The sequence below is a fragment of the Entelurus aequoreus genome, linkage group LG01, assembly GCF_033978785.1.
Source record: "Entelurus aequoreus isolate RoL-2023_Sb linkage group LG01, RoL_Eaeq_v1.1, whole genome shotgun sequence".
NCBI classification, from domain to species: Eukaryota; Metazoa; Chordata; class Actinopteri; order Syngnathiformes; family Syngnathidae; genus Entelurus; species Entelurus aequoreus.
In genome coordinates, this window is record NC_084731.1 from 57,631,356 (window position 1) to 57,658,855 (window position 27,500).

Below are 27,500 nucleotides of genomic sequence, written 5' to 3' on the forward strand. Positions count from 1 at the left end.
GACTTGCCGCGTTTAATAGTAGATTCTGTTTTCATTGGCCGATTCGTTAACAATTCCGTTAATGCGGAAATCGTAGTAGGGCCCTACTATACAAGCTGTACACTGACTACTCTAAAGTATATCCACGTTTCATTTGTTTGTGAATACATACTTATTAAAATACTTGCTTAAATGTTGGGGGTGTACTTTTGTACATGTACAGTAGAGGCTGGGAGAGGAATGGCAGCCAGTTTAATCCCTGCTGTTTGTGTCCTGGCTGGGATTATGTCTGAGTGATGGAGGGACTGGGATTAAAGGCACGGCAGACGGAGTCAGATGTCAGATTGATATTTCATTAAGGATTTGACAGACCGTGCTGTTGTGGCACCCCTGCCAAGTCTTTCTTAGGAGTGTGTGTACTGTGTATATATACACACACACACATATATATACAGTATATACATATATATATATATATATATATATATATATATATATATATATATATATATATATATATATATATATATATATATATATATATATATATATATATATATATGTATATATGTATATATATATATATATATATATATATATATATATATATATATATGTCTATGTATATATATATATGTCTATGTATATATATATATATATATATATATATATATATATATATATATATATATATATATATATATATATATATACATAGACATATATATATATATATGTCTATGTATATATATATATATATATATATATATATATATATATATATATATATATATATATATATATATATATATATATATACACACACCAATTTAGTGTTGCCAATAGTGTGTGAATGTGAGTGTGAATGTTGTATATATGTATATATATATATATATATATATATATATATATATATATATATATATATATATATATATATATATACAACATTCACACACTATTGGCAACACTAAATTGGTGTGTATATATGTATATATTAGGGCTGTGAAAAAACTATTTTTTCCCGATTCAAAACAATTCTCTATTCTTTCAATACATAGGATTTCAGTAGGATCTACCCCAGTCTGCTGACATGCAAGCAGAGTAGTAGATTTTTGTAAAAAGCTTTTATAATTGTAAAGGACAATGTTTTATCAACTGATTGCAATAATGTAAATTTGTTTTAACTATTAAATGAACCAAAAATATGATTTATTTTATCTTTGTGAAAATATTGGACACAATGTGTTGTCAAGCTTATGAGATGTGATGCAAGTGTAAGCCACTGTGACACTATTGTTCTTTTTTTTTTTTTTTTTTATAAATGTCTAATGATAATGTCAATGAGGGATTTTTAATCACTGCTATGTTGAAATTGTAATTAATATTTATACTGTTGTTGATAATATTCATTTTTGTTTCACTACTTTTGTCGTGTTTGTGTCTCCTTTCAATTGCTCTGTTTATTGCAGTTCTGAGTGTTGCTGGGTCAGGTTTGGTTTTAGAATTGGATTGCATTGTTATGGTATTGCTGTGTATTGTTTTGTTGGATTGATTAATAAAAACAAATTAAAAAAAATCTAAAAAAAAATGAGAATCGATTCTGAATTGCACAACGTGAGAATCGCGATTCGAATTCGAATCGATTTTTTTCCACACCCCGAGTATATATGTGTTAGTATATATATGTGTATGTATGTAAATACATCTGTGTAAATATGTGTGTGTGTATATATGTATTTGTGTGTATATATGTAATTGTGTGTGTATATATTTGTGTGTGTGTATATATATATATATATAAGTGTATATATGTGTGTGTGTATATACAGTATATATGTGTGCATTTATGTATATATGTGCGTGTACGTATATGTGTGTGTATATACGTATATTTGTGTGCGTACATATATGTGTGTGTATTTATATGTATGTATATATGTGTGTGAGTAAGTATGTGTGTGGGTATGTACGTATGTGTTTTTTTATGTATAAATATGTTTATGTACTGTATATGCATATATGTATATATACTGTATATATATATATGTGCGTATATGTGAATATATATATATATATATTTATGTAGATATGTATATATATTCATATATAAGCCAAACAAAATAATTCTTAGTTTCCATTTTAAACTGCACATTTAGTTGTTGTTCATGTCTGTGCAATACAGACCTTAGACCTCAAAGTGAACGCCCCCCAGAAAACCACTTATTAGTCTTCTTCTCACGTTCGTCTTTCCTTCACATCTCTTACGGAGTCTCCTTCCTTTCGGAATGTTGCAAAGAAGTCCAAGGAAAGGCTGAACAAAGAGTCACCTATTGGCAGGATGAAGTGAGGAAGTCATTAACTGGTCGGGTTCTGAATTGACTTCAGGCCTTCCATCCTGGTAGGTCAACTTCACATGGGACCTGCTACTTGCTGTCCACATATTACCCCTTCATGTACTGCAGTCTTGTATTTATTCTGCACCTGAACTTCTTTTTTCTACTACCATCGCTTCCTTGGTCTCTCCTGGTCTACACAGGAACAGCCTTGTCCCAGCAAGCCTCTCTTCTTTTCAACATTGGTTTTTTACAACCAGGCATGTGATTTTTCCGTCTGTAGTCGGAAATTCGTCTTTTTTTATCTCTGTAAAAATATTTTAAAAATATTTTCCGTTTTTCTTAGTGTTTTCCGACCTACAATGTGTGTTAAAATCTTGATCCGTCTCTTTGCCATACCTGCCAACAACTACGGTTTTCCCGTAATGAGTACGGTTTTTGATGATCCAGTGGTAAAAACTAGGGTTTTCCATTAAAAATGATTAACTTAAAAAATCGCAGCTACGTAGCGAAGCAACTCCACGGGCAGGGGACGAAATATACGGGAAACATCAATGTTGGTTGGTTGGTTTACGTAGAAGAACATCCATGATTGGTTGGTTGGTTTATTATGATGAGTCACGATTGGTTAAGATTAGGGCAAAACATGGCAGACATGTGATGACTTTTGCTACAGTATAGCCTGTCTAAATGCTACATTTCATTTTCATTGGTGTTTACAACAAGACAGTAGCTGACATTTTGTTCATTATTTCTACTGTTAATATTTTGACATTCGATAGTTGAGTCATTTTGAAACATAAACAACATGACTGCAAGATATTTGTTATTTAATGCTATAAATCACAAATGGTTATTCAGATAAAGGAAGTTAGCGAATAGAATAAACATAGTTTGTACTCTTTATGATTTTTGCATTTGCAGCAGTTGGAAGTGGAGAGGGAGTCGAAGAGACAGACATTGGTTATAAAATCCAAGGCAGAATCCACTTAAGCAGGAACAAAAAGGAAAATGCAAGCTGCTCAGAAATTTGCCAGAAAGGCTCATGTCAGAGCCATCAAAGCAACAATGCCAAAGTAAGGTGTGAATGAAGCAAAGTAATGTGTAAATAATGTCAATAACTAGATCAGGGGTGTCAAACTGGTTTTCATTGAGGGCCACATCGCATTGTAACAATGAGTAATATATGAATATACATGTATACATAAATAATACATTAACAATATACAGTATATTTTTTTACATAAACTGCAAAAAAAAAATGTTAATTTTACTTTAAAAACTGGTATCTCAGTCACCACAATTTTACAGTAAAAGCAGTGTTGTTTTTTTTTACAGCATATACAAAACTTGAATAAATGGAATGGAATGGAGAAACAATACCACTGTTTTAGCGGTAATGTTCAAGCAACAAAGCTGCCAGTTTTACCGTAAAATCTTGTTTTATTGTTTTTTTTTGTTTGTTTTTTAATGTTTTAGTGTCTTACTGTGTATGGAATAAAAAGTAGATTTTACAGTAAAAAACTCAGTTGGCGGAATTTAACCGTACATTTTATTGTCAATTTTAGAGTCTGCAATTTGATTGATGATTTGTTTTGAAATCATAAGTCAAGCATATATTGAAGTAAAGTATTTATCTTTATTTTAACAATAAATATTTTTGGAATACATGATAATATAATATTTACATTTTGACAATATTGCATTTTAAAGGATATGCAATTGCATGCAGTACATGATTTTTATTGTCAAAAGGAAAAGAACAAATATATTTAGTAAGATAAGATTAAGCATTTTATTAACGCATATTATTTCCAGGCTTTTGCGGGCCACAGAAAATAATGTGGTGGGCCAGATTTGGCCCCCGTGCCTTGAGTTTGACACCTGTGAACTAGATGAACCATCTGTGGTTGTCAAGGTTGTAAATACTGTATAGAGTAGGCTAACCCATGTGGTTCCTGTGGATGTGAATACAAGTTGTATTTATTGTAGTGACTCAATAACATAGTGACTGAAACAGACATAGTGATTCATTTGGATGAATGTGTATTTATTTATACATTACGCTGTTGATCATTTTTACATTCTTTAAACACTTAAACATATTTAAATTGTGCTTTTTTTTTCTCTAGTTTTTGCATGTTCAATTATTGAAAAACCAAGAGCTTTGGAGTTATTTTCAGTCTTTTTCGTTAAGTTCAAATCACATGGCTGTTACAATGTTTCTTTGACCGTAGAAAAACCCACCAAAAAGAGCTTACAACCATATTGTCGGTGCCTTCCTGGGTTTTAAAAACATCCATTCAGTCGAAAACCCCTCCTGTATTTTCTGGACCATAGGGCGCACCGGATTATAAGGCGCACTGCCGATGAGCTGGTCTGGTCAGGTTTTTTTTCCTACAAAATGCGCCGTTTTGTGGGCGGTCTTATTTACGTGGCTCACCTTCGGCAGCGTCTTCTCCCCTTCATCCTCGTTGTAGCGGTGTAGCGTGCAAGGACGGGAGTGGAAGAAGTGTCAAAAGATGAAACTAACTGTTTTAATGACATTCAGACTTTACTTCAATCAATAACGGAGCAGCATCTCCTCATCCGTGGCTCACTAGTCCCGTGAAAAAACGTCCGACCGGAACTCTCTAATTACTAAAGTTCCGTGGGTGAATAATGTAAACTCACTACACTGGTAGTTTTTAGCGCTTCCATAGCGAGATATAAGTTAAAACTTTACACTACTTTATATTACAAATGGCAACAGCAGAGGATGAATGTCCCATAACAAGAAAATAGTGAAAAAAAAGAAGCTTATCGACTACGGTGTCGGCACGGACTACAGTGGGGGATGTGCGCAAGTTTTCAGGACTTATGCAGATCTCAAATACATATCAGCAGGTACCAGAAGGTAAGAAAAGTTGGTTTTGTATAATATTGTGAAACAAAACGCCAAATAATGTCTGCTAATGGGTGCCATTTTGCGGCCCTTATTCACACACCATAATAATACTTGTATCTCTGACTACGGTAGCCGTAATGGGCCGACAATCCATCAAGCGGTGCGGCTTCAAAGTCCATCCATCCATCCATTTTCTACCGCTTGTCCCGTTCGGGGTCACGGGGGGTGCTGGAGCCTATCTCAGCTGGATTCGGGCGGAAGGCGGGGTAAACCCTGGACAAGTCGCCACCTCATCACAGGGCTTCAAAGTCGTACTAAAACATGTTGACAGATTTTTGAGTGCCGTGTGTCATGTTCTTTATTTTCAATGGAACAATTGAAGTTTTGGTGTAGTTTACTGGCGTCATATTGCAGTCTACACGTATCTCTTATGTGTGACTGCCATCTACTGGTGACACTTATCATTACACCATGTACCAAATATAATTCCTTCGAGGTCGGTAAGCACAACCAGAATTAATACGTACATTAGGCGCACCGGGTTATAAGGCACACTGTCCATTTTTGAGAAAATTAAAGGATTTTAAGTGCATCTTATAGTCCAAAAAATACGGTACTGAACGTTGTCAGACTGAAACCGTAAATGGGAAGATGTTTAATTGTTTTAAATTTGATTAAAACGGACAGGATGAGGTTAGGAGATAAGGGATTTGTTCCAAGCAAAAGGACTATGGTGCCTCCTTGCTTATTAGTTTGGCTCCATAGGGAAGATTCTATAATTAGCTCGCCCTTGGTGGAAGGTGAGATAGTGGGACATGCTTCTTAAAACATGCTACCTGGGGGCTTCTTGGTAATAAATGCAAAAAAAACTAGAAAACCTATCGACAGGCACAAGTCATGTGACTTTAGAGATGTCATTGGGACCTTGATGATGTTGCGGACCCTTGAGGTGATGGAAAACAACTACGGTCTTGTCACAGGAGACAAGAAGGTGAAAAGTTCCTGTTGATGCTGGAGAAAAAGAGAGGCGGTTTACAGTGAGGCTGGGATCACATGGGGGTCTCTGTCTCTTTAAGCCCGGCTGCTCGGCACTGCAGAGTGTGGGTGCTGCAGTACAGGCGGAGAGCGGCACACTGATATCGCAGGACCACGGAGCGAGGAGTAGCACTGAGCAGAGGGGATCCGAGGTACAAGTGAGGAGTCGAGAGAGCATCCGCGGGGGAGAGGAGTACCGCTGGAGGGGTGGCAGAGCGAGCGCAGAGGGGACTCTTCATTCGGAGCGTGGCACCGGTAGCAGAGTGGCTCCGCTGGGATGGCAGAGGGGGGCCGTGGGGGGGCTGGCGGCGTTGGGGCAGCCCCCTGGGGGGCCGGGGCAGGCCGCAGAGGAGGGCCAGCGAGGGTTACGGGACCATGCCCCCCGCCTGGTGCCCCCGCGCTCCGTCCGTGGCTCAGATAGCCCGGGAGAGGGATGCGGGGGCGGGGAGCGGAGGCGCTGACGGCGGCGGGGTGGGCGGAACACTCCTGGGCCAGGTGTCCCTGCGTCTGGAGGAGGCCAGGGGGGACCCGGAGCGGGAGGCCGGCAACGCCTGCTTTGGGCAGGTGTCACGCCGGCTGGGACGACTCTTGAAGCGGCTGCCCAAGTCGCGGTCCTGGAGCGACGGCCTGAGGATCCTCCGGAGATCGGCCTCCAACGGGTCGCTGCTCCCCCCCTCAGGTATGACGAGTTAAAAGATGTACAGGCAGGTCCAGCAGTTTGGTCGGAGTAAAGAAAGTCAGGCGAGTGATTAGTTGCTGACGTAGAAGTATTTTCATAGGTTGATCTCTGAACTCCCTTCTCTCTCGAACTTAGTGACACCACTCTGTGCTTCTGTGTGAACAGCCAGGACAAAGAGTCCAGATGTGCTGACATCAGCACAATCATCCAGTCAACAGAACAACTGAATCCAGTCTGTAGTCCTGCCTCTCTTTTGTCTATGTGCATCGACATAGAGTTTACTGTCGACTATAGATATTCATATGGGTAGCAGCAGATGTCTAAGGGCATCAATCTGTTCTGGTCCTTCCAGTTCCGGCTGGACCTGACAGCACAAACTGCGGCCAGGGTGAAAATTGCTGCATGCTGCAGTTTTATTGATTCCCTTTCTCAGCAAAAGACTGACAGCTTGGGAAAATCAAGACTCTGCAGCAGATCTCCCGTGTTTATTGTGCCAGCCTGATAGCAAACATGACTCACCTAAGTGATGTCACGCCGCTTCCTCAGACGTCTTCAGAAATGAGATCAATAGCACCAGCGACTGTGGGAAGATAATAGATATTTTTAGACGGTGCTCCCTGTAAGGGAACCCAGTTAATCCTCCTTTGCATCCTATAATTATATCTCCTGTCACAGTTCTTGGTTGGTCCCACTGTAGGGGAATTTCTCAAAACTCCTACGGTTTAAGTTGGCGACTTCAGTGGTCAAACGGTATGACTCTGCAGAATTTTCTGGGCCGGTTGTCATGGAGATGGAGTCTGTGCGGAGATGGTTTGAACTGAGCTTGATAAAGGAGGCTCACATAGATATAGGACGATGGAGTTATAATGATGTGCCTCGGTGCGTAATTATAAGACCGGCGTCACCACACGTGGCACTGCCCGACAGAACTTTGAACATCTGTAGGACAGAGAACTGGTCGAAATGCTTAAAGCTATGGTCAAAACAACTGATCCACTCTTTTTAGTTTTTCTTTCATTTATCTTGTCAGGATAAGCTCACTAAGCTTTGTGTGAACTAATACTGTACATCAGGCCTGGGCCTGGGGAAAAAATGTGTCTGGGGGCCGGTATATCTATCTATCTATGTATAGAAATACATACAGTATATATACACATATACACACATATATATACACTAAGGGTGTAATGGTACACAAAGATTTCGGTTTGGTACATACCTCGGTTCAGAGGTCACGGTTCGGTTCATTTTCGGTACAGTAAGAAAACAACAAAATATACATTTTCTGGTTATTTATTTACCAAAATTTGTAAACAATGGCTTTATCCTTTTAACATTGCTTTAAAATAGCTCTGTAGCTACTTAATATGTCCGTGTGTATTCCGTCCTACGTGTCTGTGTCCGTGATGTAAACAAGTTGACAGATAGTTAACATGAAGATCCCAAGGAAAGGGAAGAAAGAGTCCAGGCCTTTTATTTTTAAGAAGCTTTAGTGGTTTTCACAGAGACTGCACTATTCCTTCCTTCTTTTCTAATTGGTCATTTCTTTCTTTGTTTTCTCTTTTCCTTGTTTCCCTTTTGTTTTTGTTATCTTCTCTTCTTTATTTATTTGTAAACTGTATAAAGAGACACAAAATATATGTCAAATAAACACTACTAAGTAACTACATTTCTATAAATGTTTGCCGCATAACATGTTTTCACACATACACACACAGCCCATACAATAGCATGTAAACAGTGCTCATAAAGTTATGTAAATAGCCATACATAGCCCATGTAACACTCAGAGCCACACATGAATAAGATTTACATATGGAATGGTTGCAAACAACACAGGATAATATACATTATATACTGAGGAGGAGAGACACAAACATTGCACCCTCCCTTAGAGGAGTGAGCTAGCGAGGAAAGAAGCTACATGCTAAGTAGCAACAAGCTAAAACAGGAGAACAAGCTATAGTCGCACAGTACTATTTCTACGTTTACACGCGCACACAACGTCTTAATGTTACTCATAAAACAGACACAGGACTTACAGACAATGTTTCCAAGGCACTTTGTGGGAAGAAACAACAAACTTGGAGCGCTGAAACACATAAATCCGTCTCGTGTGTAAACGAGTGAGCGTCTGACTGTCGCGCGGAGACTACCGGAAACTAGAGGAGGGGGCAACTTGCCTTCAAAATAAAGGTCCCTTCTCATTACCTGATAATGTTACGTCACAGTGTGGAAACTCGTTCGGTTCACCTCCGTTCCAAACCGAACCCTCCGTACCGAAACGGTTCAATACAATTACACGTACCGTTACACCCTTAATATACACATATATACATATCCATATATATATATACATATAAATATATAGTGTTGTCCCGATACCAAATACCAACATTTTTTCGATACTTTTCGGTACTTTTCTAAATAAAGGGGACCAAAAAAATTTGCATTATTGGCTTTATTTTAACTACAATTCTTAGGGAACATTAAACATATGTTTATTATTGCAATTTTGTTCTTAAATAAAATAGTGAACATACAAGACAACTTGTCTTTTAGTAGTAAGTAAACAAACAAAGGCTCTTAATTTCACTGCTGACGTATGCAGTAACATACAAATAATCCTCTTGACAAAACATTTCAAGTTACCGTATTTTTCGGACCATAGGGCGCACCGGATTAAAAGGCGCACTGCTGATGAGCGGATCTATTTAAGTCTATTTTCATACAAAAGGCGCACCGGATTATTAGGCGCATTAAAGGGGTCATAATATGATTTTTTTCTAAATGTAAAAGACTTACTTGTGGTCTACATAACATGTAATGGTGGTTATTTGGTCAAAATGTTGCATAGATGATGTTTTACACATCATCTACAAGTCGCTTTCTGACAGTCACTTCAGGATGCGCCGTTTTGTGGGCGGTCTTATTTACGTGGCTCACCTTCGACAGCGTCTTCTCCCCGTCATCTTTGTTGTAGCGGTGTAGTGTCCAAGGACGGGAGTGGAAGAAGTGTCAAAAGATGGCGCTAACTGTTTTAATGACATTCAGACTTTACTTCAATCAATAACGGAACAGCATCTCCTCATCCGTGGCTCAACAACGCTGGAAATGTGTCCCGTGAAAAACCGTCCAACCGGAACTCTCTAATAACTAAAGTTCCTTGGGTGAATAATGTAAACTCACTACACCGGTAGTTTTTACCATATAAGTTAGAACTTTACACTACTTTATATTAGAAATGGCAACAGCGGAGGATGAATGTCCCATAACATGAAGATAGAGAAAAAGAAGAAGCTTATCGACTACGGTGTTGGCACGGACTACAATGGCGGACGTGCGCAATTTTTCAGGACTTATACAGATCCCAAATACAGATCAGCAGGTACCAGAAGGTAAGAAAAGTTGCTTTTGCACAACATTGCGAAACAAAACGCCAGATATGTCTCCTGATAGGTGCCATTTTGCGGTCCTTATACACACACCATAGTAATACTCGTATGTTGAAGCACAGTTCCTTTAACTACGGTAGCTGTAATGCTCCCACAATACATCAAGCGGTGCGGCTTCATAGCTTACCAAAGTCATACTAAAACAATTTGACAGATTTTTGAGTGCCGTGTGTAACGTTCTATATTCTCAATGTAACATTTAAAGTTTTGGTGTTTTTTTACCGGCGTCATCTTGCAGTCTACACGTATCTCTTATGTATGACTGCCATCTACTGGTCACACTTATCATTACACCATGTACCAAATAAAATAGCTTTGAGGTTGGTAAGCACAACCAGAATCATTTGGTACATTAGGTGCACCGGGTTATAGGGCGCACTGTCGCGTTTTGGATTTTAAGTGCGCCTTACACAATAAAGAACACAATGAACTTAGACTTTGTGTCAGTGTGTCTACAAAGCCAATACACTTTCTGGGATCGAACAAGATACAAAATAAATCAAAACTCTTCCAGGTATTAAGTCCCTCATTTGTCATGTTCACATATTCATCCTGTGCTAACTCAACAAACCATACAGACAGAGGTAGAAACTTACCTACTCAGTGGCCTAGTGGTTAGAGTGTCCACCTGGTATAGTAGAGTGGCCGTGCCAGCAACTTGAGGGTTCCAGGTTTGATCCCCGCTTCCGCCATCCTAGTCTCTGCCGTTGTGTCCTTAGGCAAGACACTTTACCCACCTGCTCCCAGTGCCACCCACACTGGTTTAAATGTAACTTAGATATTGGGTTTCACTATGTAAAGCGCTTTGAGTCACTAGAGAAAAAGCGCTATATAAATATAATTCACTTCACTTCACTGAGATCGGTAGGTCGTGAGTTCAAACCCCGGCCGAGTCATACTATAAAAATGGGACCCATTACCTCCCTGCTTGGCACTCAGCATCAAGGGTTGGAATTGGGGGTTAAATCACCAAAAATGATTCCCGGGCGTGGCCACTGCTGCTGCCCATTGCTCCCCTCACCTTCCAGGGGGTGGAACAAGGGGATGGGTCAAATACAGAGGGCAAATTTCACCACACCTAGTGTTTGTGACAATTATTGGTACTTTAACTTAACTTAACATCCTGCGTTCACTTTTGTCATTTTTTACAGACACTTTGTTCAAATGTGCCAAAGAACGATGTGTTGGAAGCAGAAGACGTAAAACGGCAGGTTTTAAGTTTCATGTGGGTCGAGGGGGCGGAGCTTCAGCCACGGTATGAACCGTTTGCGGGCCTAAGAAAATTGCTATTGCAACATCCAGTGGACACTTTTAAAGAAACACAGATTTCTTACTTTGGAACTCATTTTTATACTTCGCAAACTCCTCTTGCGGGCTGCAACGTACGTTTGACACCCCTGACCTAAAGGGTATAAACGAGACGCACGTTGTTTTCCAACCAGTCTTGCTCACATTTTACAGTCCCCTTAAGTTGATCCTCTTCTTTAGGCTAAACACCCTGGACTTATTGGTTTTAAGAGTGCATTGAGCTGTGTGAGAAGTATCAAGCCCATCCGACTAACGGGGTCGGTCTTCGGGGTTCAATAACAGCGCCACCATGTGGTGTATTTGTCAGGGACATAATAGCAAAGGCAACACAGTCGAGGTGCATGTTTAGCCAAATTTGCACCCTTTTGTGTGTATTGGTTCAGGTTAAAAAGAGTTTTTCAGTGCGCTCGCTGTGTCCAGAGCTGTGTATAGAGAGAACAAAGTCGGGAGCAAACATGGCGCCCTGTAGTCATGTGAGGGGCTTTGACTAATCAGAGAGAGTATGACCAGGCAATCTCCTACATATATGATACCAATATTTTGGTACCGGTACCAAAATGTATTTCGATACTTTTAGATACTTTTATAAATAAAGGGGACCACAAAAAATGGCATTATTGGCTTTATTTTAACAAAAAATCTTAGGGTACATTAAACATATGTTTCTTATTGCAAGTTTGTCCTTAAATAAAATAGTGAACATACAAAACAACTTGTCTTTTAGTAGTAAGTAAACAAACAAAGGCTCCTATTAGTATGCAGTAACATATTGTGTCATTTATATTCTATTATTTTGTCAACATTATGAGGGACAAACTGTAAAAATCGATTATTAATCCACTTGTTCATTTACTGTTAATGTCTGCTTATTTACTGTTTTAACATGTTCTATCTACACTTCTGTTAAAATAACTTATTCTTCTGTTGTCTGATACTTTACATTAGTTTTGGATGATACCACAAATTTAGGTATTGATCCGATACCAAGTAGTTACAGGATCATACATTTGTCATATTCAAAGTCCTCATGTGTCCAGGGACGTATTTCCTGACTTTATAAACATAATATACATTTTAAAAAAAGGAAAAAAGATTTTGTGACGATAAAAACTATTGATGTAATCACAGAAGTATCGACTCAATAAGCTCCTGTACTTGGTATCATTACAGTGGATAATAGGTGTAGATCCACCCATGGCGTTTGTTTACATTCAGGAACGGCGTCATTAGCGGTGAAGCCGGTGAGCTATTGTAATCCTCCTACGGTGTGTAGTGAAACATGTTTCTCTATTCCTCGTCCTCCAGTGATAATGTTACCTGTTAGAAACTTACTTTCTTTGTTGCCATGGAGGCGAGGATTAGTGATTTAGAAGTAGCTAAAACACTGCCGACTGCGGATGGACTTTAGCCGCTAGCTAGCTAGCCATGTCTTAAAGCACCTCTTCCTGAGGGCGTTTCAGTGTTATAACTTCACCTTTATCTTTACTTTTTAAGCCACAATGTGTCCGTTTTCCCTTTTCTGTCTACACACTGTGTCTGCTTGTAAGTACTCTGTGTGTGTGCGCTGCTGAACATGCTCCTCTGCTCCTAAAACCAACAATGACACGGCATGACGACGATAGGGGGCGCGGGGTGGGGTACCGGTACTTTTTAGAGGCGCTATAGTACCGAATATGATTCATTAGTATCGCGGTACTATACCAATACTGTACAACCCTACTAGACATGCTATTGTACTTGGTATCCTTATAGTGGATGTCCACCTACGGCATTTGTTTACATTCAGGCGCGCTAGCTTTTGTTAGCGGTGACGCCGGTGAGCTATTGTTATCTTCAGTTTTTAAGCCAAAATGTGTCCATTCTCCCTTTTCTGTCTACACACTGTGTCTGCTTGTAAGTACTCCGAGTGTGTGCGCTGCCGAACATGCTCCTCTGCTTGTAAAACCAGCAATGTCATGACGTGACGATGCGCTGTCATGACCGTTAAAAAAATAAAAATAAAAATAAGGGGAACCGGTACTTTTCTAACAGAATATAGTACCGTTTTTGATTAATTAGTACCGCGATACTATACTAGTACCGGTATACCCTACAACCCTAGTAGCCATGAAGCCTAACCACCCTCAGTCATCACTATCTCTGCTAGAAGGGGACTGGGTGCAATTCACAATTAGAAAGGACAAGAAGAAGGAGATAAACATGGCTGTAAACATTAACAGTTAGCACACAGTGACAGTATTCCATTTGGGACGGCACTACATTGTCAGAATGTGCGCCCTCTGGAACTAAATACCAACGCTTTGTTCACACTGCAGGTCAGTTGTTCATGTCAATGTGAACACCACAATTCAGATTGTTTTAAAGAGAAGGCAGTTGATGCAATAACATGTCACATATCACGTTAAATGACTCTGGGGTAAAAAGTTGTAAAATGAGTTAAAAAAAAGTTAGCAGGCTAATGTTAGCATGCTAGCCAATGAGCGCACCTTTAGCGGTAAAACAAGAAAAAAGGTATAAATGTAGATGCACTGCTTTTAAAATGCCCATAAAAAGTGGTAGATGTCTCCTGCATGTTTGAAAACATAGCAAAACAACACTGGTGACAACATGAATGTGCAGTAAATGAGTGTCTCCATGGCGACACTCAAAATCCTCATTTAAATAAGGCAGTCTGCACCACTTTACAGTTGCACACGTAGTCTTGGTAGATCACACGCGACACGCCCATGAAACAACTAGAATTGCGTTTGAATGCCACCGCCGACACGGCAGGTGGAACTGAAATGCTAGCGATGGCATGCTAACAGTTAAACATGCCATGTTAAATGACTCTGGGTTGAAAGGTTGCTAAATGAACTATTATTGAGTTAGGATGTGTCACATGCCAAGTTATGACTAAATGGTTGTAAAATGAGCTAAAAAAGTTAGCATGTTTGCATGTTAGCCAATTCCTAAAAAATAATGTGAAAAACCAACAACAAAGACTTGTCCAGCTGCTTGTTGACGTAAACTATTAATATTGAGCTAAATTTTACTGCAAATGAACATTGGCTCCAAATATCGGTTGTCCGCCTCCTTGACTACTAATAATCGGTATCAGTATCGGCCCTAAAGAAGAATATAACTCTATTAAAGACTAAAATGGGGCCACAAACAATCAATTTTAGGGCCGTAGAAAGTTTAGTTTGCAGCCAAAAAAAGTGTTTTCCAAGCAAACACAATAAAAGGATCGGTTTTTTTTGCTGCAGTCGGCAGCTGCCAGCAGACAGATGGCGGCTTTGACTGAGAGAACGATGCTGCAGGGTGGAGCTGAAGTGGAAAAGGTGATCCACACTAGGGTTGTACAGTATACCGGTACTAGTATAGTATCGCGGTACTAATGAATCAAAAACGATACTATACTCTGTTTGAAAAACACTGGTTCCCCATATATATGTGTATATATATATATATATATATGTATGTATATATATATATATATATATATATATATATATATATATATATATATATATATATATATATATATATATATATATATATATATATATATATATATATATATATATATATATATACACATATATATATATATATATATATATATATATATATATATATATACACATATATATATATATATATATATATATATATATATATATATATACATATATATATATATATATATATATATATATATATATATATATATATATATATATATATATATGTATATATATATACACATATATATATATATATATATATATATATATATATATATATATATATATATATATATATATATATATAATATATATATTTTTTTTAATGGGCATGACGGCGTGTCGTCACGTCATGACATTGCTGGTTTTAGGAGCAGAGGAGCATGTTCGGCAGTGCACACACACACACAGAGTACTTACAAGCAGACACAGTGTGTAGACGTAGACAGAAAAGGGAGAATGGATGCATTTTGGCTTAAAAAGTAAAGATAAAGGTGAAGTTATAACACTGAAATGCCCTCAGGAAGAGGTGCTTTAAGACATGGCTAGCTAGCTAACGGCTAATGTCCATCCGCAGTCTGCAGTGTTTTAGCTACTTCTAAATCACTAATCCTGGCCTCCATGGCGACAAAGTAAGTTTCTTACATGTACCATTATCACTGGGGGACAAGGAATAGCTAAACATGCTTCACTACACACCGTAGGAGGATATGGGGTGAATGTAAACAAATGCCATGGGTGGATCTAAACTGTAATGATACCAAATACAATAGTGTATCTAGTCGATATGACTACAACAATATTTTTTATCGGCACTAAATCTTTTTTTTTTTTTTTTCTAATTCTCATATTATGTTTATAAAGTCAGGAAGTATGTCCCTGGACACATGAGGACTTTGAATATGACCAATGTATGATCCTGTAACTACTTGGTATCGGATCGATACCCAAATGTGTGGTATCATCCAAAACTAATGTAAAGTATCAAACAAGAGAAGAATAAGTGATTATTACATTTTAACAGAAGTGTAGATAGAACATATTAGAACAGAAAATAAACAGATATTAACAGTAAATGAACAAGTAGATTATTAATACATTTTTACAGTTTGTCCCTCATAATGTTGACAAAATAGTAGAATATAAATGACACAATATGTTACTGCATACGTCAGCAGACTAATTAAGAGCCTTTGTTTGTTTACTTACTACTAAAAGACAAGTTGTTTTGTATGTTCACTATTTCATTTAAGGACAAACTTGCAATAAGAAACATATGTTTAATGTACCCTAAGATTTTTTGTTAAAATAAACCCAATAATGCCATTTTTTTGTGGTCCCCTTTATTTAGAAAATATTGAAATACATTTTGGTACCAGCACCAAAATATTGGTATCAGGACAACCCTAATCCAGCTAGCTGGTACATCAAGCGTGTAATCCCTCCTGCTAGATTAAGACATGGGTGTATTATATATAATATGGATAGCTTCTCCAAATGAGCGATGATGGGATCAGACGGGCTAAAAGCTCTTTAGAGCTGATTTAGTCCTTCATAAGAAGCCCTTTAGGGTTCATTAGTGAGCGTGTTAATACTCCTGCATTCAACCTCACATCCCTCCTCACCCAGATACACTGAAACAACAACACAGCCCAGACAAAAGGGGTTAATCTCCATCTTCCCCCTCCCATCCTCTGCCCACACCTACTGGGGAGAACACAAACAATCATTGTCTCTCATTACGGAAGAGAAAACACTCCGACTCTTTCCAGGAGACGGACAGTTTGTGGAATGATATAAAACACACTGTGTGCCTTGAAATGTTCCACTCGACATCCTCCACAGAGACAAGAGGAGTCCACTTCACACAACACTCTGTGGGCGTGTTAGCATGCAGCAACGTCATGGTTTTTATTTAGTCAATGACCTTGACTTCAACAGGAAGACTGGAAGTAAAAGAATACCCAAAACCAGTGAAGTTGGCACATTGTGTAAAAACAGAATACAATGATTTGCAAATCATTTTCAACTTATATTCAATTGAATAGACTGCAAAGACAAGATATTTAATGTTCACACTGAGAAACTTCCTTTTTTTTTTTGCAAATAATCATTAACTTAGAATTTAATGGCAGCAACACATTGCAAAAAATATGTCACAGGGGCATTTTTACCACTGTGTTACATGGCCTTTCCTTTAACAACACTCAGTAAACCTTTGGGAACTGAGGAGACACATTTTTGAAGCTTTTCAGTTGGAATTCTTTCCCATTCTTGCTTGATGTACAGCTTAAGTTGTTCAACAGTCCGGAGTCTCCGTTGTGGTATTTTAGGCTTCATATTGCACCACACATTTTCAATGGGAGACAGGTCTAGACTACAGGTAGACCAGTCTAGTACCCGCGCTCTTTTACTATGAAGCCACGCTGTTTTAACACATGGCTTGACATTGTCTTGTTGAAATAAGCAGGGGCGTCCATGATAACGTTGCTTGGATGGCAACATATGTTGCTCCAAAACCTGTATGTACCTTTCAGCATTAATGGTGCTTTCACAGATGTGTAAGTTACCCATGCCTTGGGCACTAATACGCTGGCTGGCTTTTCAAACTTTGTGCCGAGAACAGTCCGGATGGTTCTTTTCCTCTTTGTTCTGGAGGACACGACGTCCACAGTTTCCAAAAACTATTTGAAATGTGGACTCGTCAGACCACAGAACACTTTTACACTTTGCATCAGTCCATCTCAGATGAGCTCGGGCCCAACAAAGAGTTTCTGGGTGTTGTTGATAAATGGCTTTGGCTTTGCATAGTAGAGCTTTAACTTGCACTTACAGATGTAGCAACAAACTGTAGTTACTGACAGTGGATTTCTGAAGTGGAGCTGAGCCCATGTGGTGATATCTTTTAGACACTGATCTCGCATTTTGATGCAGTACCGCCTGAGGGATCGAAGGTCACAAGTATTCAATGTTGGTTTTCGGCCTTGCTGCTTACGTGCAGTGATTTCTCCAGATTCTCTGAACCTTTTGATGATATTACGGACTGTAGATTCCTTGCAATAGCTGGTTTAGAAATGTTGTTCTTAAACTGTTCGACAAATTGCTCATGCATTTGTTTACAAAGTAGTGACCCTCGCCCCATCCTTGTTTGGGAATGACTGAGAATTTCATGGAAGCTGCTTTTATACACAATCATGGCACCCACATGTTCCCAATCAACCTGTTCACCTGTGGGATGTTCCAAATAAGTGTTTGATGAGCAATCCTCAACTTTCTCAGTCTTTTTTGCCACTTGTGCCAGCTTTTTTGAAACATGTTGCAGGCATCAAATTCCAAATGAGCTAATATTTGCAAAAAATAATAAAGTTTATCAGTTCCAACATTAAATATCTTGTCTTTGCAGTCTATTCAATTGAATAAAGGTTAAAAAGAATTTGCAAATCATTGTATTCTGTTTTTATTTACCATTTACACAACGTGCCAACTTCACTGGTTTTGGGTTTTGTATATATTATGATTAAATTAGAACTTGGCCACAGTTAATGTCAACTTTTCAATTATTTAACATTATATAGAGTCAAATGCTTACAATTGTAAGCATTTCACTATATATAATAATGATCAGCAGTAAGACATGGGCATTAAATGTGTTTTAAGTTGCATTAAAAGTATTAAACAAAGCTAGCATGTGTGATAGACAGCGACTGAAAGTAAAGCTCCATTTCTCAAGCTAGCTTGATGCTAATTTACGTAGGATGTACACATGCTACTGACTAGTGTTGGTGATTTTACCTGGCAATCTTAAACCTTTATTTTACAGTAAAACTATTTTAAACTTAACAATCACGGTTTTGGTGTAATCTTGTGAGTATGCTAGCTGTTCCCGTGTTCGCATGCTAACATTTTAACTCATTTGAATTATTTCAACCTAAAATTCATGGATTTTGATACATGGTGACATCGCACAAGCATGCTAACTGTTCTTATGTTAGCATGCAAATGTTAGCATGCTATCATTTTAGTTTTAAATGTAGCTAATTATATATGTTTCGTCTTAAAAATCATGGATTTTGATACTTGGTGCCATCTCGCAAGTGTGCTAACTTTTCCTAAGTTAGCATGTTAAGGTTAGTATGCTGATATTTTATGCTAGCATTTTAGCTAGTTTTATATGTTAACACCTACAAATCTGCGTTTGTTGTTTTTTACACTGTATTACTCCTAGGGATGTAACGATAAACGCTACATTGATAAACCACAGTAAAACTTCATACGGCTAGTATTAGTGTTTTTAATCAAAATGATCATAAAACCGTGACACTTTGATAAAGTCATGCACCGGCGACACTTCTCATTTACTGGAGAAGCGAGCTAACACTAGCCAACCTAAATGCTAACATGAAAACAAGAGACATTAATGCCTTTCTCCAAAAAAAAACGACGTTCCCCAGTCCAGACTTGTATAAATACATTACTGTCTGAACAACTAAAATATGTATGGTACACATTAAACCTACTGTACAATCTATGTGCTCTTAGACCGCATGTGTCAAACTCAAGACCGCGGGCCAGATCTGGCCCTCCACGTCATTTTATATGGCCCGCTGGAAATAATATGTGTCAATAAAATACCTTATATTTTCTTTCTTTACTTTCTTACTAAAAGTATTAGGTTTTTTTTCCTAGTTTGACAGGAAAAAAAATAGTGTCCAATATTGCAACAAATATTGTCTAACTTTTTTGGTCAAAATCCAAATAAATACTTAAATATTTGCTTAACTTATGATTTCGAAGCAAGTTATCAATCAAATTGTACACTATAAAAATGACCAATAGATTTTACTGTAAAATTTAGGGAGTTTTTTTTACAGCATATTACTGTAAGTTGGGAAAAATAAGACCAATGTTTGTTTTTTTACAGTACAATTCTGTTGACTGAGCTGTCCGTTTGTTGTTTTGTTTTTTTTACTGAAAAATCCACAGTTGATAATTTTATGGTACCACATTTTATTATGGTAAAAAATTTGGCATCTGTATTTCTATTTACAGTAATATGTTGTAAAAATAATAATAAACCCCCACCATATATTTTACAGTAAGTCTGGCAACTAAGCTGACAGTTTTTTTCTGTAAAAAACAGTGGTAAAACCCACAGATTTGTTTTACTCTTTACGTAAAAAAAAAAGTCATAAAACATTTTTATAAGCTAAACATATTCAAAAAATGGCTCTTATCCAACCAGAACAATATTTTTTTATATCAGAATCCGCTTTATTTTTTCTGCCAAGAAATGTATATTGTTTGGCTATTTATTGATCGTATTTAATTTGGTTATGAGTGTGTACATTCAACAATACAGTGATAATAATAACCATGATGATAATGTTGACAAAAACCGTGATATGAAATGTTCATACCACTAATTACTAAAAAGGAAAACATTAATTTAACAGAATTTTAAACATCAGTGCTACATTTCTTCCATTTACAGTAATATGCTGTACAAAACCCAAAACCAGTGAAGTTGGCACGTTGTGTAAATGGTAAATAAAAACAGAATACAATGATTTGTAAATCCTGTTCAACTTATATTCAATTGAATAGACTGCAAAGACAAGATATTTAATGTTCCAACTGAGAAACTTACTTTTTTTTTTTGCAAATAATCATTAACTTAGAATTTAATGGCAGCAACACATTGCAAAAAAGTTGGCACAGGGGCATTTTTACCACTGTGTTACATGGCCTTTCCTTTTAACAACATTCAGTAAACGTTTGGGAACTGAGGAGACCAATTTTTGAAGCTTTTCAGGTGGAATTCTTTCCCATTCTTGCTTGATGTACAGCTTAAGTTGTTCAACAGTCCAGGGTGTCTGTTGTGGTATTTTAGGCTTCATATTGCACCACACATTTTCAATGGGAGAAAAGGTCTGGACTACAGGCAGGCCAGTCTAGTACCCGCACTCTTTTACTATGAAGCCACGCTGTTGTAACACGTGGCTTAGCATTGTCTTGCTGAAATAAGCAGGGGCGTCCATGATAACATTGCTTGGATGGCAACATATGTTGCTCCAAAACCTGTATGTACCTTTCAGCATTAATGGTGCCTTCACAGATGTGTAAGTTACCCATGCCTTGGGCACTAATACAACCCCATACCATCACAGATGCTGACTTTTCAACTTTGCGCCTAGAACAATCCGGATGGTTCTTTTCCTCTTTGTTCCGGAGGACATGACGTCCACAGTTTACAAAAACAATTTGAAATGTGGACTCGTCAGACCACAGAACACTTTTCCACTTTGCATCAGTCCATCTTAGATGAGCTCGGGCCCAGTGAAGCCGGCGGCGTTTCTGGGTGTTGTTGATAAATGGCTTTGGCTTTGCATAGTAGAGTTTTAACTTGCACTTACAGATGTAGTGACAAACTGTAGTTACTGACAGTTGTTTTCTGAAGTGTTCTAGAGCCCATGTGGTGATATCCTTTACACACTGATGTCGCTTTTTCATGCAGTACCGCCTGAGGGATCCAAGGTCCGTAATATCATCGCTTACGTGCAGTGATTTCTCCAGATTCTCTGAACCTTTTGATGATATTACGGACCGTAGATAGTGAAATCCCTAATTTCCTTGCAATAGCCAAATGAGTTAATATTTGCAAAAAATAACATAGTTTTCCAGTTCGAACGTTAAGTATTTTGTCTTTGCAGTCTATTCAATTGAATGTAAGTTGAAAAGGATTAGCAAATTATTGTATTTTGTTTTTATTTACCATTTACACAACTTGCCAACTTCACTGGTTTTGGGGTTTGTACTAGATGAAAAAAAAGAATTTAACAGAATAAAAAAACAAAACAATGCTACAGTTCTTCCATTTACAGTAATATGCTGTAAAAAAACAACTAATTTTGGTGACTGATTTGCTAATATGTTTTATTTTTTACAGTGTACATTAAATATATAATCAAATGCATTGGCAATTATGTGACAATATTGTGAGGTAAATCTTTCTCCATTTAAATTGACACATAATAAACTGTTGCAAACGGCCTTCAATGAAGACCACTTTTAGACCCCAGTTTCTGAGTGTGGGTTTGGAAGCAGTCAGACTGGAAAGATCAGCCCAGGTCAGATCACCATAGCAACTCACAACACCACAGCCTTAATTCTTCTGCACACAACACACACAAACATCTTGTTCACATCCAACCTGTACACTAAATCCTCGCCTATTCATGGTGCGGCACTCCCCTTTTCTCTGCTTTAAATTGTAAATAATTTAATGTAGACCACCTCAGAAAACTCTTGGCTCTCCAAGTACCACCATTATAACCAACATTAAAATACAGTAGCGTAGTAGGCCTAAATATTCATTAAAAACACAGCAGAGTTTTTTTTTAACCATTATATTTAATATTTTTGGCCACTGTAACATTACACACAGTTTGAACAGTTACACTGTGTTTGAATTTTTAATTAAATTATTACCATATTTTTCGGACTATAAGGCGCACTTAAAATCATTTTTTCCCCTCAAAACTCAACAGTGCGCTTTATAACCCGGTGCGTCTAATGTACGGAATAATTCTGGTTTTGCTTACCGACCTCAAAGCAATTTTGTTTGGTACATGGTGTAATGATAATTGTGACCAGTAGATGGCAGTCACACAAGAGATATGTGTAGACTGCAATATGGTGGCAGTCACACATAAGAGATACGTGCAGACTGCAATATGACTCAAGTAAACAACACCAACATTTTATATGTTCCATTGAACATATTTAACATTACACACGGCGCTCAAAAATCTATCAAAATATTTTAATACGACTTTGGTAAGCTATGAAGCCGCACCTCTTGATGGATTGTACTGTGCTTCAACATACGAGTATTACTATGGTGTGTGTATAAGGTAAGACATATTATCTGGCGTTTTGTTTCACAATATTATGCAATAGCAACTTTTCTTACCTTCTGGTACTTGCTGATCTGTGTTTGGGATCTGCATAAGTCCTGAAAATTTGCGTGCGTCCGCCTTTGTAGTCCGTGCCGACACTGTAGTTTCTTCTTTTTCTTTATCTTCTTGTTATGGGACAGTTTTTTCCTTGTTTTGATGGCACTAACTCAGAGGTGTCCAAACTACACCCCGTCAACGTCTTAAATTTGGCCCATGAGACATCATGAGTTTAATATGGAGTATTACCCATAGGGTGACTGCAAACATAAAAAATAGTCTGACAATTTTGATGCTGCTATCATGTCGACATTTAGTGGACAACGTGAGTAATTCAGGTCAATGACCTTTAATAATGCCCCGGCTGTACGACTGCACAGAATTTACCTATTTGACCCAATGCAAACAACCTTCTCTAGTCATGGTGCAAAACTAAACCATCACAAAAAGTCACACATAACACAACCTGCTTAATTAACTTTGTAGTTGTTATAAAAAAATGTCCAATCACAAAACATTATTCAAAATTATACACATTTAAATCTATTACAATGCATGATGGGAAAAATGCAAAATGCACTCTCCACACTTATCCATGTTTACCGCATTTTAGCTGCTTGATATTTCTAAATTGATTACAGAACGTTGAGAAGGTTGTCACAGAAGTAAACAAGGTAGGAGTCGAACTTTCACATACTCTTAATATCCTATTACAATAATTATTCGACCAAGTTTTTTTTAGCACAATGCGGTCCCCGAGTCAAAAGGTTTGCACACCTCTGCATGCAAATGTCATGGATCTGCTGTACAACAAACATGAGCTCACAACAAGCAGAGTGAGTAATTGTCAATGATAAAAAGAAGGAACCGTAAAATGATGACTCGGCTGTTGGAGTGGAAGCTTCCACAGATGACGGACCACAACACCATGTGCAAAGTGCAGGGAAACTCCTAAAAGACTGAAAGAAGCTTTGAAACTTGACCTTAGTAGAGGAGAGCAGAACTGGTCTTTGTGTGTTTAATGTCAACTTTCTTCCGCATTCAATGTCTTGTTTGTGCAACAACCGTGCTTTCCCCACAACCCCCACGAAACTACCATACTAGTTTCTCACACTCAGACCCACAACACACTGACATGTCACACCAAACACATTCACATAGAAAAATATATATTTTTAAGTATATATATTTTTTTAATTAATTAAGAATCGTTATAAATATTAATTAAAAAATCGATTTTTGTTGACATCAATGCAATGTTCTGACCAAAGCTCCACCATTCCATGTCATGTAGACCAGTGGTCCCCAACCTTTTTGTAACTGCGGACCGGTCAACGCTTGAAAATTTGTCCCACGGCCCGTTTTTTTTTATTTAAATTTCTTGTGCTGCCCGGTACCAATCAATCCACGGACCGGTAACGGGCCGTGGCCCGGTAGTTGGGGACCGCTGAAGTAGACCACAAGGAAGTGTTTACATGTAGGAAAAAATACATCATAATCCGACCCCTTCACGTTTTAATACAAAATATATACAATTATGTTCACGTTTTGACAAAACAAGCTTGTTTCCGTTTAAATAAACTCTGAAAATAAACCCAAATATTAGTGATTTCGGCCATTTTCATTTTGTAAATAGCTCTCTGAGGAAAAAGTGTGTCTACCCCTCAAATATAATTCCAAATTGTACATTTACACAGTCAATCACTATATTATTTATCCAATAATACAGCAATGTTCTCTTGGCTACTAAAGCAAATGTTGATTACATCCAGCTAATTAATAATGGCTGATATCCATTGTTTAGCATAAAGCGGCTGTATCTTCTCATCGGCGTGGGAATATTGTGGACGAGTGGCACATTCTGACACGCTGCCTGAAAGGCGTTTACGAGGAAAGGAGAATGTTTTCCTGACTTCTCTCATCGTTAATGATGCTCCTCCCAAGGTTGCTGCTGAGTCAGCCAACAAAAACCTGACCCATCCGTGTGGTATCATCACTGCAGCCTGCGTGCACTGCCCTCTGCCACACGGGGGCAGCAGACACTAATGTCCGTGATCTGTAGAATAATAAAATCGCCTGCTGGAAAGTGAGTATATCATGTCAATATTCTCTTCGGGTGCTTGGATGATACTTTCAAAAAGGCACCGAGGCAGGAAAGGAGTTCCTCGCTTCCTTACGCTGACCTCCGAATGGTGAGCAGAGCATGGCTTATCTGCGCTCTCCTCCGTCACACACCCACTCGCGTCACGTGCAGACAGGAAATGCAGTCGTTCATTCAGCAACCAACTCATGCCTCCTACTAAAGGAGGCATTCATTTAACCTTACCTTACTAGTTTGTGACAGAAGATGCTGTTGCCATGGTTACGTGCATCAGTAACCATCAGACAAGAAATCTTAAAGGGGACCAATGATGATTTTAATTTACATTTAAAACACTTTCTTGTGGTTTAAATCAGCAGGTTTTTGACCTTGGGGCCCAAGTTTTCCTCTACAGAGGGGCCCACCTCAAATTTTAACACTGAATTAGTTATTTTACTCTTGATTTTAACCAGATTCATTAATCATATTTAACCCACTTACAGTTTACAATGATATGAAAGCATGCGTTACTCACAAAAATAGTGCATTCATTCTGATGAAAAAAATTTAAAAAACTATATAATTGTATGTAAAAAATGTTTTTGGTTGTTCAGTATACAAAATCCAAAACCAGTAAAGTTGGCACGTTGTGTAAATGGTAAATAAAAACAGAATACAATGATTTGCAAATCCTTTTAAACTTATATTCAATTGAATAGACTACAAAGACAAGATATTTAATGTTCCAACTGAGAAACTTATTTCTTTTTTGCAAATAATCATTAACACACATTGCAAAAACGTTGGCACAGGGGCATTTTTACCACCGTGTTACATGGCCTTTCCTTTATTTACTCAGTAAACGTTTGGGAACTGAGAAGACCAATTTTTAAAGCTTTTCTGGTGGAATTCTTTCCCATTCTTGCTTGACGTTCAACAGTACGGGGTATCCCTTGTAGTATTTTAGGCTTCATAATGCACCACACATTTTCAAAGGGAGACAGGTCTGGACTATAGGCAGGCCAGTCTAGTACCCGCACTCTTATACTGTGAAGCCACGCTGTTGTAACACGTGCAGAATGTGGCTTGGCATTGTTTTGCTGAAATAAGCAGGGGCATCCATGATAACATTGCTTGGATGGCAACATATGTTGCTCCAAAACCTGTATGTACCTTTCAGCATTAATGGTGCCTTCACAGATGTGTGCCATGCTTTGGGCACTAATACACCCCCATACCATCACAGATGCTGGATTTTGAACTTTGTGCTTAGAACATAGACCACAGAACACTTTTCCACTTTGCATCAGTCCATCTTAGATGAACTCGGGCCCAGCGAAGCCGGCGGCGTTTCTGGGTGTTGTTGATAAATGGCTTTCGCTTTACATAGTAGAGTTTTAACTTGCACTTGCAGATGTAGCGACCAACTGTAGTTACTAATGGTTTTCTAAAGTGTTCCTGAGCCCATATGGTGATATCCTTTACACACTAATGTCGCTTTTTGATGCAGTACCGCCTGAGGGATCGAAAGTCACGTGTTTACGTGCAGTGATTTCTCCAGATTCTCTGAACCTTTTGATGATATTACGGACCGTAGATGGTGAAATCTCTAAATTCCTTGCAATAGCTCGTTGAGAAATGTTGTTCTTAAACAATTTGCTCACGCATTTGTTGACAAAGTGGTGACCCTTGCCCCATCCTTGTTTGTGAATGACTGAGCATTTTGGCGACGGCGTGGCGTGACATTTTCACATACAATTCTATTGTACTGAAATGAATAAAACACATTTGTAATAAATATTTGATAAATGAATGAAAATGTTTATCTAAATTGTCAATAAAGATTAAGTACAAATTTAAATTCAGAATGACCACTTCAGTCATAATTTTTGCGCTGAAGAAACTTCTCACTGACTTAAGTTCCAGACTACTTCTGTTTGATGTTGCACTTTTCCACCACCTGTGGCAGTAATGGCATTACAACCAAGTAACGCTATGGCCCATACGGCCCACAGCTGAGAAACATGTATTTTGGCGGTCCTCTCGGGGGCGCTCAAAGCCCAGCTTTGGTTAAGAAACATGGGTGTAGAAATTATGTGATGGAAATGCAAAATTTTGCTCTCCAGCTCTTCAGTTTTTTGAGTCTGTCTGCAAGATGTTTGATTCTGGAGGTGTTCCCGGATTGCACCCCCTCCAAAAGTAATCATTTATCTTTTGGAAATGTACACAGTTTAAATATATCTTGTAGATGTTTCCCCAGACACAGTCGAAAATAAA

At 38.0% G+C, this 27,500-nt stretch overlaps 1 protein-coding gene across 2 annotated transcripts in view; it reads left to right on the plus strand.

Moving 5' to 3' along the window:
- rassf5 (Ras association domain family member 5) overlaps nucleotides 1–27,500 on the plus strand; it is a 114,496-nt gene that overhangs the window by 32,053 nt on the left and 54,943 nt on the right. Inside the window, exon 1 of one of the 2 annotated variants that reach the window (XM_062054914.1) lies at nucleotides 6,337–6,916. The exons of the other annotated variant lie outside the window; for it this stretch is intronic. Coding sequence (XP_061910898.1) covers nucleotides 6,613–6,916 — 304 coding nt within the window. The 5' untranslated portion in view covers nucleotides 6,337–6,612. Of the gene's footprint in view, nucleotides 1–6,336; nucleotides 6,917–27,500 lie in introns of those variants that run through there. 2 annotated transcript variants of the gene reach the window in all.